The sequence below is a fragment of the Aquarana catesbeiana genome, linkage group LG04, assembly GCF_042186555.1.
Source record: "Aquarana catesbeiana isolate 2022-GZ linkage group LG04, ASM4218655v1, whole genome shotgun sequence".
Lineage (NCBI taxonomy): Eukaryota > Metazoa > Chordata > Amphibia > Anura > Ranidae > Aquarana > Aquarana catesbeiana.
The window spans coordinates 520,777,391-520,793,874 of record NC_133327.1 but is presented as its reverse complement, the minus strand read 5'-3'; the positions used below and the strand labels follow the sequence as shown (position 1 = coordinate 520,793,874).

At 39.4% G+C, this 16,484-nt stretch overlaps 1 protein-coding gene across 2 annotated transcripts in view; it reads left to right on the top strand.

Annotated features, from left to right (window-relative positions):
* Positions 1-16,484, top strand: part of STRN (striatin) — a 181,829-nt gene that overhangs the window by 157,597 nt on the left and 7,748 nt on the right. For both annotated transcript variants that reach the window (XM_073627787.1, XM_073627788.1), the window contains 4 exons: positions 14-181; positions 5,246-5,386; positions 5,722-5,829; positions 11,901-11,987. In XM_073627787.1, the coding sequence (XP_073483888.1) occupies positions 14-181; positions 5,246-5,386; positions 5,722-5,829; positions 11,901-11,987 (504 nt within the window). The remainder of the gene's footprint in view (positions 1-13; positions 182-5,245; positions 5,387-5,721; positions 5,830-11,900; positions 11,988-16,484) is intronic.

Genomic DNA, 16,484 nt, shown 5'->3' with positions numbered 1-16,484 from the left:
CCTCCCCAACAAGATCCTTCTGTACTACGAGGGGCATTTGAAGGCCACACCGATGCTGTGTGGGGCTTGGTGTACAGTGCGAGCCACCAGCGATTGATGTCTGCCTCGGCAGATGGTACAATAAGAGTATGGAATGCTCTGGAAGCCTCTCCTGCATTAACCATATTTAACGATAACCAAGGTAACATTAAAGTTAGCAGTTGGACAGAATATTTTTTTTTCATGTTGCTATAGTGTTTGCTTTGACGTACATGAGTAATCTCTTTCAGATGTGTGAAAGACTGTTCACATAAAATATGGTAGCTGTCTGATTGAGTGACACACATAAAGGGAATAAAAACAAAGTGGATGTAGAAATAGCATTATATTATTAATGCAGTTTTATGTTAGGGTGTTGACTGCTCCAAAACAATGTGAATGCCACCAGTATTTTTACTTCCATTTAAAAATATTGGAGTTCCAGCCGGCTTTTTTTATTTTTTAGAGAGCTAAAATAAAAAACATTTACTCTGCTAACAACATAAAAGCCACTCGCCAGCAAAGGATAACCCCACCTACAATGATCATGCCTGTTTTTTCTGGTATCCTAAGGAGAGTGGACATGTCTTCTCCAGCTCTGCTGTTGTCTCTTCATTTAGAAGATTTTTTCTATCAACAGCTACTGATAAATTAATGCTGGATGTGTTAATTCTGAACGTGTCTCCAGTCAGCCACCAAGCACAAGTTTTTCCTGGTGCTCTCTCTGCGACAGCCCTGAATTTTCAAAGCATCTCTAGTCTTTTACAGCTACTTGTAGATTCGGGCTTGGATATGAAAATTCTGGAAAGTTCTAGTTAGTCGATAGTACAGATTCACAGTTTATTATCGATGCTGGTGTTCCAGTTCAGATAAGACTGCTATTCAAGTCAGGAGTTCTTGGTCCAGAGCAAAATTATTAGCTTTTTTACCCCAAATTTTTAATAAGCGACGCTTTAAATGCCTTTACAGCTGATCAGTGTAGAGTTCACTATAATGAGGGACCTAAAATATTTGCACCCAATATGTTGTGCAGTTGTTTACATACATAAGCCTGCCCTTTGCATGGCTCATGTGTTCAGATATATATATATATATATATATATATATATATATAGATATATATATATATATATATTTTTTTTTTTTTTTTTTAAACTTTTAACAGCTTATTTTTTTTAAATTTTTCTTTCTTTATCATACATTACTGGACCCAGAGTGAGGCTAATATTCATTACCTACTGGGTTATACTTCATCTCCAGGTGAATGTACACTGGTAGACCAAAGGTCTTTAGACAGGAAGTGATCCCCTATATAACCCCTCCCATACAGGAAGTACTTCAGTTTTTTACCAGTGCCTGCAAGGTGGATGGGCACATTTGTTTGAGCTCTCTCAAGCTCCAGGTCTTGAAGTCCCAGCATGGTTCTAAAATGAATCAAGGGATAGACCGATCAGATCCATTTGAAACAAGCTTATATGCCAAGATAAATGATACCAGAGCCTTGCAAAGAAAACGCAAGGATCCTGCAAGATTTTACCTGTAATGCGTCCTCCAGGTGCTGAACCCCTGTGTAGTGGAATCCTGGACACCACAGAGCTAAGTCATTCCTGCAGGGTGCTGTACAGGTCCGAGGGAGTGGACCCTAAAACATGAAAAGGGTACCCAGTCCTTGAAGGTCCTCAAGTGACAGGAACCCGCTGTGATGGGTGAAGGTTGGGCTCTTAGTTTCCAAGGTTCCCCTGCGCCTGGATGGGTAGGTGAAATCCCCCTTATTTACTTACTGTGGGGTGCCCCATGTGTGAAAAGCTGCTACCTGGTCTTCAGTGCATACGTTCACAAAATGTTATCAAGTGGATGTTTGAGCAGCCAAGGATTCAGCTTTTAGCCGCAGTGTACTGCGGACTGCCGTATAAGGTCTGATGGCTATTGTTTGGCAGGGTGTCTGTCTTCCTCCCCTCAAGGCTATTGCTCTAGAACGTCCCAGTAGGTAATGAATATTCGTCTCGCTCTGTGTACCGTGATGTATGATAAAGAAAATAGGATTTTCTTTGAGTACATCACAGGACACAGAGGTCCCTCCCTTCTTTTGAGGATTAAGTGCTTGCTACAAAACTGTACTTCATATATGGGAGGGGTTATATAGGGATGACTTCCTGTCTAAAGACCTTTGGTCTACCAGTGACCATTTACCTGGAGATGGAGTATAACCCAGTAGGTAATGAATATTAGCCTCACTCTGTATCCTGTGATGTACTCAAAGAAAAAGATTTTACAGGTAAGTATGACGAAAAAAATCCTATTTCTTGATATAGCAAGGCTAACAATCCCCTAATTTGATAGCATTGGGCAGATGACAGGTCCTCCCTTATGGAGACCTCAGGTATCTGGTACCCCTAATGTCTCCCTGGCCCTCTAATGTCTAGCAAGCACAGGATTGTGCCCAAGCTGTTTACCCAGCTTTCTAGCCGGGATTTTGACAGCTCTGCTTCTTTAGGCAGACTGACACCTTTTTGTACTCCTCTTGGACGCCATAAGGTACACCACCTCTAAGTGATTCAGTCATTCAAACATATTGTCCTAAAGCGGTAGTAAACCGCTGGGTGTCTTTTTTTTTTTATTTATTTTTTTTTTTTTAATAAATCTGCAAGGCAATGGTCATAATGTGCTTCCACCTTCACCCGGTCTTCCTTCCGGGTTCCCAGACTCTGGCTGCGTGATTGACTGGAGCCGCTGTTTATGGCACAGGACTCTGAAGTAACAGCACGGGTATGTCGGTCCTTCAAAGCGCATGCGCCAGTGATGTCACCGGCTGCATGTTCAGTAAATATTTCCTAAAAGGTGCATGTTTAGGAGATTTTTACAGTACCTATAAGTAAGCCTTATTATAGGCTTACCTATAGGTAAATATTATGCATGGGAGTTTACTCCTACTTTAAGGATTGCATTTCCTATCAAGGCTTACTTGTACATGCCTCTTGCACTTTTCAGCATGATGCAACTTTTCCCAGTTTGCAAGGCTACCACCTGGTCTTCTACTAGATGTATGTTCAGGCCTTACCTAATGCCAGCTTCAGGCGTTTGGTCCTTGAGGTGGCCCATTTGAGCTGCAGGCAGGGTCCCCAGTTTGTTTATTTTTTGGGTCTGTGGGGTTTGGATGTTTCAACAGTATAATTCCTCTTTCCCTCAACAAATGACAAAGAAAATAGGATGGTTGTACACACCATAAAATCCCCTCGCCTTTTAATGTTCTACACACATTTTTGTATTCATGTTTCTGTTAGAGGCAGGGAAAGATGCAATGGAGCATCGACAGACAGTGGATAACACCATATCAAAAAAGACAGCAAAGAAATATTTTACATAAGCCTGCATATTGTTCATTCATTGTGATTTTGCTTTTTTGCCCAAGGGGGTTTATGAAAATGATTGATATTTGTGAACCAAGAATATGTGTATAACCCACGAGTTTACAATGTGCCTTGTAAGCATAGCTTGATAAGTTATGCTTTTTTTACGTTTTTTTTTTTGTGTGTGCGTTTTATGTTTGCACTTCTATACTCTTAGAAAACACAACCCAGTACACCGTATATAATGGATTAGATCATTGATAATTTAGAAAATGCACTGCTCTGCTCATTTTTGTCAAGATTTCATATGTAAAGGCAACTACTGTCATAGTATGTAAAGAATATTTTCCCACACAGACATACGTGTTTTTCAGTACAATGATTGCCATTTTAAAGAGTACCAATAAGCAGTAGAAGTAGATTACACTTTGTTATTCTAGTGATAGCCTTAGTATATCTTGGAAACAGCATATTAAGGACATACTGTAATTGCGTACCGTCATACTTTTTCTTGCTACTGGGGCAGCCCTAGCAGGTTAATGTATGGACAGGTTAAAAATTAATTTAGCACAACCGAACACTATTTTTCCAAATTTAAATAGCTATAATAAAGGTATAACTGAAGTCAAAACTTTTTTGGATAGAGTGGAGAGGGATTAGAACACATGTAAGGTTTTTATTGCTGTCTGCGTTCCCATTAGGGATATTCACTCCCTCTGTTTGTCATGTTACCTGTTATCAGTGCAAAAAAATGAAAATTACAAATTTTGGCTTGTCCCGGAACAGTGATAAGAAATATTTCAACGGGAACACTAGTTCTGGCGACCTTGGTGACAACCAGGGATTCCCGCTGTTTGGAGGGATTTCTTCTCACTTTCCTGTTTGGTTATGGCACAGGAAATGATGGGATATTTCCCCAATGGTACAGAGATGGCAAAAAAAAAAAAAGAATACGGACAGGTTATAATCGTACCTTACACTATCAAAAAAAAAAAATTACTTTTGCCTTTAGTTCTATGTAGACAAGAACATAAAGCAGTGTCAGTGTGTTGGGAGAAGCGAACAGTTAGACGATTGCTTAATAAGTATGTGTCAAGATTAAAAGAAAAAAAAAATCTTTATATGCAGTGTTGGATTGATGGCTAATAGTTAGGATATCCTTCTCTACATCATGATTAGGATACCTTGAGCATAGGTCTTTTATACTACTTAAAGAGGAAGTAAACCCTGCAAGGAAAAAAGTTTTCCCCTTCCCTGCAAAGTAAAGGCATAATGTGCTGGTTGGCATTGCATACCAGCACATTATGTTACACATGCCTGGAAACAAAGCCCACGCCGTCCCCATCCATCTTTGCCCGTCTTCCTTCCGGGGCCGCGGACTCTGACTATGTGACTGACCAGACCCGCGTTACGGGAGCCACCAGTCACGGCACTTGCTCCTGAAGAAACTGCACGGGTGGCCGATCCTTCAGATCGCATGCACTGATGACATTATCTGCGCAGTATACAGTAGATATCTCCTAAACAGCGATATCTCTTAAACAGAGATATTTACAGTATCTATAGGTATTACCTATAGGTACAAGTACTGCAGGGAGGTTTACAACCTCTTTAAATGTGTTCAGTTGAATGAGCTCTGTTCTGCTGACTCGCTTCCATCAACTGTTTTTGAAATATAAGGCCACGAGGAATGAGAAACTTAGATGGTTATAAAAATGTATATTGTGAATTTCCATACTGTTATTTTTGTAGTTGAAGGTCTGACCCAGTGATGTATGTACAGCAGCTAAATCTGCAAAGCCTTCATATAAATGCTATCAAATAATTGATTTCATTATGATGTGCTGTATTGTACATTAACGTTTTACTTTTTTATACAGAATTAGGAATTCCTTCTTCTTTGGACCTAGTAAGTAGTGACCCAGCCCATATGGTTGTATCATTTAGCAGTGGTCACACAAGCATCTTAAACATGGAAACACATCAGAAAGTCCTAACGTTGGAGTCTTGCATAGATACAGGTATGTCTCCAATTCTCAGATTTCCGCTTGATTATTCAAGATATGTTAAAATCTCTAATAGTTAAAAAATAAATAAAACCTACGGTCTATATTAGTGGCAGTGGAATAAGATGGATACTTTCATTTTACACAAAGTGCTTAGATGTTATGAAAACTAGCCAAGTTGTTAAATGTTTACTCAAAACCTTCCTGCTAAATTTTGAGTAATAAATACTGTTTGTAAAGTTTATTTTGTAGAATAATAAACTATAATGATAAAAGCTAACTTTTTTTAAAAAGCAGTTAACAGAGAAATGTTTGTTTCAGTAGATTTATGTATGCATTGTTCTCTCTAGGTGTTAATTCTAGCTGCCAGATAAATAGAGTAATCAGCCATCCGACTCTTCCAATCAGCATCACTGCTCATGAAGATCGTCACATTAAATTTTATGATAACAATACAGGTATGTGTATCGTTTTTGTAAGTAAAGCACAAAAAAAATAAAGTTATGGTCCCCCCAATATTTCAAGGGTTCTTAAATGTAGGAAACCTTCCCTAATGACTTTTGTTTATAGTATATAGGGTAATGGAATTATCCATGGATGATTCGCGCATAGAGGTGCTCAGTAAATGGTCCCATAGAAATCTACAGGAAACTATTTATCAAGTGTGGCCAGCACAAAGATTTATGTAACTAATTATTTTACGATACTGTATAGCCTTTAAATATTACCCCTCCGTTTCAGACCATCACAACAATGTGTGTGTGTGTGTGTGTGTGTATATATATATATATATATATATATATAGCTATATATATCTATATATATATAGATATATATAGATATATATATATATATATATATATATACACACATAGAGATATATATATATATATATATATATATATATATATATATATATAATTAGGAGAGAGAGAGAGAGAATTTTATTTTCTCTGTGCTCCATACCCAGTAACCATCCTAGGTAACAGGAACTGGGAAAGTAAACCCGGCTACCCAAACAACCGCCAGACACATCAGACAGTGAAGCCCAAATAGCAACATCACTTCCCAATAAAACCCATATGCTGTAAGTGAAAACCTCATGGTAAGAGACATGTGGGACATCTATAGGAAGGGCTTAGAGCTGTTTAGGGGATTGTCACATTTAATTTATATATCCAGCATGATTCTCGCTGGAGAACTACTTTGAAATTTCCCCCTCTTGGGTTTACATGAATCCTATCTATTGCCAGTAAAGAAAGACAGGAGGTGTAAAAAATTATGTTTCAATCCCACACAACGTCTAATGGTATTAGTCCTCTTTCCATTCACATGATTAAGTATCCTACATCAAAACGGGCCGAACAGTCTTTCCCACTTAGAAACCTCCACAACTATATAGCTTCAAATAGATAATCCCGACTGTTCCACAATCCACATAGTGGCACGGGTGGAATAGTTGACTATTTGGTAACTGGGCCACAATAGACTCCAGGACCCAATTGCATTGTGGACATTGCTGGCATCTAAAAGTGCCCCTTTGTTCAGAAAGGTTCCCCCCTCTCCATGCTTACATAATGACTATGCGAGTAATAATGTGAGTTTATTTCAGATTCCACGTCTATATACAATTTTGGAAAGTGGAGCACACATACTTGCCTACTATAGGATCATTCAGTAACTGATACCAATATTTTTGTGAAACATTAAGTGTAACCTGGTTTGGGTTAGAATAAGTCAATATCAGTTTGGTAGTATCTGATAATCTTTTAGGACATCTCTCAATAATTTGGAGCGTTGCTGATAAGAGGATTTATTGTATCCCCTTGAAAGTAAATGATCGCGTAGCAGTTTTGCTTCATTCTCAATCTTCATCCATTGATCAGTTTCGTCTTTTTAATCTGATGCACTGACTAAAAGGGATACTGTCTATAAGCAGGGTCGGATGTGCACTATGTGTATGTAAAATAGTATTTCACGCAGTTGACTTCCTATGGAGGGTGGTGGTAAGTGCACCATCCTCTTGTACCATAATCTGCCGGTCCAAAATAACATTTTCTGAACTGCACTCCATTGTGAATTTTAGATTAATAGTATTTTTGCCAAGTGCCAATAAGATGTGGCACGGGTACCTAGAAAGGGGTTCGTCTGAGCAGAAGAGCTGTCTGGCACAATCATAGGTCCTCAAAACCTTCACTTTATTAGAACAGAAGTAGAACAAAGCAATCTGCTAAACTGTTTCTGCCTCAAAGGGCCTTAATCATAGCTGGATTATCAAAGTCTTAGACCTCTTTTTAAAAGTAACCACCTGCAATAGGCGGAGACTGCTCTTGATTGGTAATAGGCATCAGGCAAAAATAAAGACACAGAATTAAAATCAAGCAATCAAATCCGGTAAAGCACTGTCTGACACAGATGAGCAACAACAGGACTTATAACACAACTACCAAAGGCCATGCTCATTTTAGTAATACGTTAACATCCCATCTGTAGTTAAGACTCAGTGGTCTCTATTGTCTCTAAATTACACATCCACTTCTCTCTCATCAGTCCCTGCCCTCAAGAAGCTTACAATCTAAGGTCCCTAATTCACATTCATACATAGACATATTAGGGCCAATTTAGACAGGAGCCAATTAACCTTCCAGCATGTCTTTGGAGTGTGGGAGGAAACCAGAGTACCCGGGGGAAACCCACTCAGGCACAGGGAGAACATGCAAACTCCATACGGGTAGTGCCTTGGTTGGGATTTGATAAGACTTCTATGGACCTCTCAGAGTTCACAGCACCCTTACTAGACCCTAGAGTGAAAAGGCAGTTGTGTCTTCATTATGTATGTCCCTAAAACCTTGGGACACATTGGAACTTTGTGCCTTCACTGGCCAACCTTTATATGGGTTGATGGCTTGGTCCCTTTGCAGATAATCCACTAAGTTTTTATGACGTGGTATGGTCTTTTTATTGACAACCTCCTGTTGATTTGAAGTGGGACAAACAATGATCTTCAGTGATTTTTGTTATAAATTAATGATGATTTTAATGTCATTTACTTGCAGGTGGAAAAACTTAAGTGTTACTTTAATAAGTGACACTACCTCTTGGGCTGTGAACACCCCTACCTTTCACAAGCTTACAGCTGGCAATTCTATTGGGAAAGCCAGCAGCCACACCCCCCCCCCCAGTCAAACAATGAAGACTATCCCCACAGGGGAGTTTGTTAAAGTTCTCCATGGTTGTTCTTCCATTGTATCATTTGGATTAAAAACTGATGTCATTGCATGATGTTTGAGAACTAGAGGGTACCCTACAGTGGCGGCTGGTGCTCAAAATTTTTTGGGGGGCGCAAACAAATGGAAAAATTCTGAAAAAAAACCCCATGAAACACAGCCACTGTGCCCATGAAACGCAGCCACTGTGCCCATGAAATGCAGCCCTGAACCTCAGTTACTTTACAGGCAGCTCCGCTCGCGCCATGCCGACGTCACTTCTGGTTTCCCTGGAACAACAAAGGGAAATACTACGGGCAGAAGCTGTTCAGGGCTTTGGATTGCGCCGCAAAGCAGGTCAAAAGCCTGCAAATGAAGTGTCTCGTCTGCAATCTCGTGATTGCATTGACGTGGTGCTTCCCATAGTGCACTGTGTCCGGGGCCCAAACACAGTGCACTTAACATTTTTTTTCTATTTTTTTTTTTTAAGGAACCTTTAAAAAAAAAAAATATATATATATATTATTATTGTATTTAATGCCCTCCTCGATCTGAAAATAATTAATCTCTTCCCTTTCAACCAGCTTGGGTACCAGTGGCGGCCCCACCCAGCAGTCACACAAAAAAAAAAATTATATATATATATATATATATATATATATATATATATATAATTTTTTTTTTTTGTGTGACTGCTGGGTGGGGCCGCCACTGGTACCCTAGCTGGTTGAAAGGGAAGAGATTAATTATTTTCAGATCGAGGAGGGCATTAAATACAATAATGTAAGTCCAATGTCTCTTACAAAAAAAAAAAACATGTAGCAGGTACACTTTCTTTCCTTAGTAGGTATACAGAGGATACAATTGTACAATGAGGTAGTGGAAATCAAGAGAAACCTTCCTATATTATATGCCAATCCCTATATATACAATCTATTAAGAAAAGGCTGCAGATTTGTCAGTCGCAGAACCCCAATTCTAGAATCCAGGTTTTCAACCTATTTTTTTACTGATTTAAATATAAAAAATACAAGTAGAACTTGGTTGTCAACCAAGGGTTCTTATAGATGTGACTTTGCCACTTGTAGATAGGGCTGAAGTCATAAGAAAGCTTAGAGGTTATTCATGTTCTTTAACGACTTAAGGACTGAGCCTCTTTCTGAGATTTGTTGTTTACAAGTTAAAAACAGTTTTTTTTTTGCTAGAAAATTACTTGGAACCCCCAAACATTATACATTTTTTTTCCAACACCCTAGAGAATAAAATGGTGGTTGTTACAATACTTTCTGTCACACCGTATTTGCGTAGCGGTCTTACAAGCACACTTTTTTGGTAAAATTTACACTTTTTTGAATTAAATAAGACAACAGTAAAGTTAGCTCAATTTTTTTTTTTTATATTGTGAAAGATAATGTTACGCCGAGTAAATTAATACCTAACATGTCATGCTTCAAAATAGCGCCCACTCGTGGAATGGCGACAAATTTTTACCCTTAAAAATCTCCATAGGCGACGTTTAAAAAATTCTACAAGTTGCATGTTTTAAGTTACAGAGGAGGTCTAGGGCTAGGATTATTGCTCTCGCTCTACCGATCGCGGCAATACCTCACATGTGTGGTTTGAACACCGTTTTCATATGCAGGTGCTTGTCACGTATGCGTTCACTTCTGCACACAAGCTCGTCAGGACAGGGCGCATTTAAAAAAAATTAAATTTTTTTTTTTTTAATTTTTACACTGTTTAAAAAAAAAAAAAAAAAAATGTCACTTTTATTCCTATTACAAGGAATGTAAACATCCCTTGTAATAGAAAAAAGCATAACAGGACCTCTAAAATATGAGATCTGGGGTCAAAAAGACCTCAGATCTCATATTTACATTAAAATGCAATAAAAAAATAAATAACATTTTGTCATTTAAAAAAATGAGAAAAAAAAGGCCCTTTAAGAGCTATGGGCGGAAGTGACATTTTGATGCCGCCGATAAGTGATCTCGCGGCGAATCCGCCGCAGAGACCACTTTTATCTTAAACTGGACCGCCCACTGAAGACGAGAATCCCGGGGTTATGGCAGCTAGCTGCTGCCATAACAACGATATCCTTCTTCAAAATACCAACGTATAACGGCGGAGGGCGGTCTGGAAGTGGTTAAGTGATGGCTTCCCTATTGATCATTATGTTAATTGTAGAACTAAAAATGTAGTTTGTAATTTTATTGCTTGCAGTGCAATATGTAGCATGTATTATCTGACATCTTGATAGGATCGGCAAGCACTGGTGTGGAGGTCAGGGTATGTTTCTGTCAAAAATTTCCAATGTGTCTTGACATTTTAGATACATACATAATGGAGACATGACCTTCTTTTCATTCCATGGCCTGCAAAGGGTGCTGAGAAAGACGGCATCAGAGATAGCCATAGAAAGCTATTGCAGAGATATATTTTGTGTCCTAGGCATATGACCGTGAACGCATAGGGCCCTAAACACGGGTACCACTTAGTGTGCATCCCTGTCCAGCCACAGTGTATTTCGGTCTGCCATAGACTTTGACAGGTATCTAGCAGCGGGTTGAACGCTGCATCTATGCCTCCCTGGCACACTAAAACACGAAGATTGGAAACCTGGCTAAACACCTGGTGTGCAAGTAGTTGTAAAAGTTGTGCAAAAAATATTAGGCTAAGGAACTCATCCTTTTTGTCCATGGTATATTCATTTGTTTTATTAAAAGCATTTTTTTGACTCAAGCAGTATTATTTTTAATAACTATTGAATAAAAAGTGACGGATGGCAGTTACTTTGATCATTTTTATTTTCATGTTTTTTCAGAGAACAGTATGGATAGTTCATGTTGTGGTTTTTCGTTAACGGGTACTAATAAATTTGTCCACGTCTGTATTTGCAACGGAACCTCACACAATAACCAGCCCTCCTCAGGAACGATAACTATAGGGTCAGCTTCTGAAATCAACCAACTATTGTTTCTCTAAGGCAGGCCATATATGGTGCAAATGTCTTTCCTGCAATCATGGGTTGCAGGAAAGAAATTTGCATGATTCCCCTATCAACACAGACAGCAGTGACAAGACAATCAGCATATGTCAGCTATAGTAGCCATCAGCGATAATTGCAAGAAAATCAGGCAGGCTGGTTGTACCCAAGTTGATCAATCAACTTGGTACATTATTGGTTCAAACTCTGTATGATCGACCTAAGGGTCATAAATGAGAATTGTGCTGTAAATCTGGTTTATGCTTTGACTTGACTTACTCTTCACGTGCCATTTCTTTTACTTTATTAAGATGTTCTTTTTCCATGTTTCCTCTAGGAAAACTGATTCATTCAATGGTTGCTCATTTAGATGCTGTAACAAGTTTAGCTGTTGATCCTAATGGATTGTACCTGATGTCTGGAAGTGAGTATAGTTGGAATTTACAGTACAAATTTTATATATTTGACTATATATATCATATATATATTTGACTCAAAAACTGTTAATACGTTGTTTTGTTTTTTTCCTTTTTTTGTATTTGAACTGAACTGTCTGAGAATCTGTCTAGGAAAATAATTGCGCTGCAGTTTGTTTTAGACCCATTTCAGCAATCTTTCTTAACCCCTTAACATCAGGAGCTTTTCATGACATGTTGTTCTTGGAGCATGCAGTGAGTGCCCCTCAGCACAGTAAGTAAAATGTCATAGAAAGCTTCCAATGTGTACTTACTATCAGGAGATTCCGAACATTCGACTGCTGAGATCGGCTGCCACAGCGGTCACAATTAAATGTGACACTGCTGCACCTACCTAGTACCTCTATAAATATATTTGTGCTAATTAGCACAGTGTACACTCAAAACTGTGTTAAATACCATACATATAATAAAAATCAAACCACTTATGATATAATACTACTGCAATGTCCATCAAACACTTGAAATATAAACCAAGTTCTCAGTGTCCAAATAAAGTAATTCTTTTTTTCTTCCACCACTTTATTTGGACACTGGGAACTTTATATTTGCTTGATAGACATTGCACAAGTAGCATTATATCATAAGTTGTTTGATTTTTATTATATGTATGGTATTTAACACAGTTTGGAGTATATACTGTGCCAATTAGCATGTACAGTTGTGCTCATAGGTTGACATACCCTGTCAAAATTTGATTTCTTGGCCATTTTTCAGAGAATATGAATGATAACACAAACATTTTGTTTACGCGTGGTTAGTGTTTGGATGAAGCCATTTATTATCAATCAACTGTGTTTACTCTTTTTAAATCATAGTGGCAACAGAAGCTACCCAAATTACCCTGATCAAAAGTTTACATACCCTGGTGAATTTGGCCTGATAACATGCACACAAGTTGACATAAAGGGGTTTGAATAGCTATTAAAGGTAACCATCCTCACCTGTGAACTGTTTGCTTGTAATTAGTGTGTGTGTATAAAAGGTCAGTGAGTTTCTGGACTCCTGACAGGCCCTTGCATCTTTCATCCAGTGCTGCACTGACATTTCTGGGTTCTGAGTCATGGGGAAAGCAAAAGAATTTTTCAAAGGATCTGCAGGAAAAGGTAGCTGAACTGTATAAAACAGGAAAGGGATATAAAACGATATCCAAGGAATTGAGAATGCCAAGTGGCAGTATTCAAACTCTAATCAAGAAGTGGAAAATGAGGGGTTCTGTTGAAACCAAACTATGGTCAGGTAGACCAACTAAAATTTCAGCCACAACTGCCAGGAAAATAGTTCGAGATGCAAAGAAAAATCCACTAATAACTTCAGGTGAAATACAGGACTCTCTGAAAACATGTGGTGTGGCTGTTTCAAGATGCACAATAAGGAGGCACTTGAAGAAATATGGGCTGCATGATCAGGTCGCCAGAAGAAAACCATTACTACGCAAATGCCACAAATTATCCCACTTACAATATGCCAAACAGCACAGAGACGAGCCTCAAACCTTCGGGCACAAAGTCGTTTGAAGTGATGAGACCAAAATTGAGCCTTTTGGCCACAACCATAAATGTTACATTTGGAAAGGCGTCAACAAGACCTATGATGAAAGGTACGGAGGTGGATCGCTGATGTTTTGGGGAAGTGTGAACTAAAAAGGCACAGGAAATTTGGTCAAAATTGCTGGCAAGATGAATGCAGTATGTTATCAAAAAATACTGGAGGAACATTTGCATTCTTTAGCCAGGAACTGCGCATGGGACGTACTTGAACATGACAATGATCCAAAACACATGGCCAAGTTGACCTGTCATTGGCTACAGCAGAATAAAGTTGAAGATTCTGGAGTGGCCATCTCAGTCTCCTGACCTCAATATCATTGAGCCACTCTGGGGAGATCTCAAACGTGCAGTTCATGCAAGACAGCCCAAGAGTTTACAGGAACTGGAGGCTTTTTGCCAAGAGGAATGGGCAGCTTTACTATCTGAGAATATGGTCTTTAAGCTCCTCCACGATTCTGGTCAAAATGAGAATCATAATTTTTTTGCTTAGAATAAGAAAATCAAGATTCTCGCGATGTAATTTTTTTTTTAGGAGAAAGAGTGATTGAGAGAGCGCGATTGATTGAATCAATCAATCTCTGTCAATCTCTCTCTCAATCAATCTCTCAATATCTCTCTCAATCGCTCTCTCTCAATCACTCACTCTCAATTTGAGAGTGGGTGATTGAGAGTGAGTGATTGAGAGAGAGAGATTGATTAATTGAGACTTGATTGAAAGATTAAGATTACAAAGAAAGCATTTGCTGATTCTAAAAAAAAAAAAAAAAAACTATAGCAGCTCACCTTTTGTAAATTCGTCAGTCCTGCAGCTGCCGTCACGCTTGTGCTGGTGCGCTGTCCCTGAGACCTCTGGGCAGAAGAAACAATACCCGACCAATCACGTTCTTCTTTGCCGAGTGACGTCAGACGTTTCACGCTGGCTCTGACGGCTTCCCCTCCCCTCCACAACAGGGAAACGGGAAACATCCCGGGACACTTCGGCGCGCGCTATTAATGTGAGCACATTACAACAAATTGCTTGGGTCAGAATCGCCCAAATTCAGAGTTGCGATCGTGGCGGGCAGAGAATCAAAATAACAATTCTCCGCGATTAATTGTGCAGCTCTAAAGAGCCTTATCCACAAATACCACAAAAGACTTCAAGCTGTCATTGATGTTAAAGGGGGCAATACACGGTATTAAGAACTAGGGTATGTAAACTTTTGATCTGGGTCATTTGGTTAGTTTCTGTTGCCATTATGATTTAAAAAGAGTAAACACAGTTGATTGATAATAAATAGCTTCAGTCAAACACTAACCATGAGTGAAAGAAATGTTTTTGTGTTATTATTCATATTCTCTGAGAAATGGCCAAGAAATCATAAATTCTACCAGGGTATGTAAACTTATGAGCACAACTGTATATGTTTATAGAGTTATTAGGTAGGTGCAGCAGTGTCCCATTTTAATTCTATATACGCAGGATGTGGGAATGCACATTACTGCTAGCAGCCATCAAACCATTGTTTTAATAGTTTTTTTTTTTTTTTGTTGGTTTTTTGCATTTACTCTGCACAGAACACATAAAGGGTTGCGTGGGATTGAGACAACACTCTTATCTGTTGATTGCCACAGCGGTCACTTGATCAAATGCTCCTGATCGCAAGTATACATTGGAAGCTTTCCATAACATTTTACTTGCTATGCTGGTACCGTGCATTGAAAGTTCTCTCAGCACAGGAAGCCATTCCTTCTGGGTGCATATTCAGTATCTCACAAAAGTAAGTACACCCCTCACATTTTTTGAAAATATTTTATTATACCTTTTCATGTGACAACACTGAAGAAATTACACTTTGCTACAATGTAAAGTAGTGAGTATACAGCTTGCATAACAGTAAATTTGCTGTCCCCTCAAAAAAAAAAACTCAACACACAGCCATTAACGTCTACACCGCTGGCAACAAAAGTGAGTATAAAAATATCCAAATTGGGCCCAATTAGCCATTTTCCCTCCCCGTTGTCATGTGACTCATTAGTGTTGCAAGGTCTCAGGTGTGAATGGGGAGCAGGTATATTAAATTTGGTGTTATCACTCTCATACTAGTCACTGGAAGTTCAACATGGCACCTCATGGCAAAGAACTCTCTGAGGATCTGAAAAAAAGAATTGCTGCTCTACATAAAGATGGCCTGGGCTATAAGAAGATTGCCAAGACCCTGAAACTGATCTTGCTCACCGTGCTGCATCTCATATGGCAGTTTAACAGGACATGTTCCACTCAGGACAGGCCTCGCCATGGTCAACCAAAGAAGTTGAGTGCACGCGCTCTGCGTCATATCCAGAGGTTGTCTTTGGGAACTAGACGTATGAGTTCTGCAAGCATTGCTGTAGAGGTTGAAGGGGTGGAGGGTCAGCCTGTCAGTGCTCAGACCAAACGCCGCACACTGCATCAAATTGGTCTGCCATGTCCTGTGGTCTGATGAGGCCAAGATAAATCGTATTTAGTTCAAATGGTGTCAGGCGTGTGTGGCGGCAACCAAGTGAGGCGTACAAAGACAAGTGTGTCTTGCCTACAGTCAAGCATGGTGGTGGGAGTGTCATGGTCTGGGGCTGCATGAGTGCTGCCAACACTGGGGAGCTACAGTTCGAGGGAACCATGAATGCCAACATGTACTGAAGCAGCGCATGACCCCCTCCCTTCAGAGACTGGGCCACAGGGCAGTATTCCAACATAACAAACCCAAACACACCTCCAAGATGACCACTGCCTTGCTAAAGAAGCTGAGCGTAAAGGTAATGGACTGGCATAGCATGTCTCCAGACCTAAATCCTGTTGAGCATCTGTGGGGCATCCTCAAATGGAAGGTGGAGGAGTGCAAGGTCTCTAACATTCACCAGCTCCGTGATGTTAAG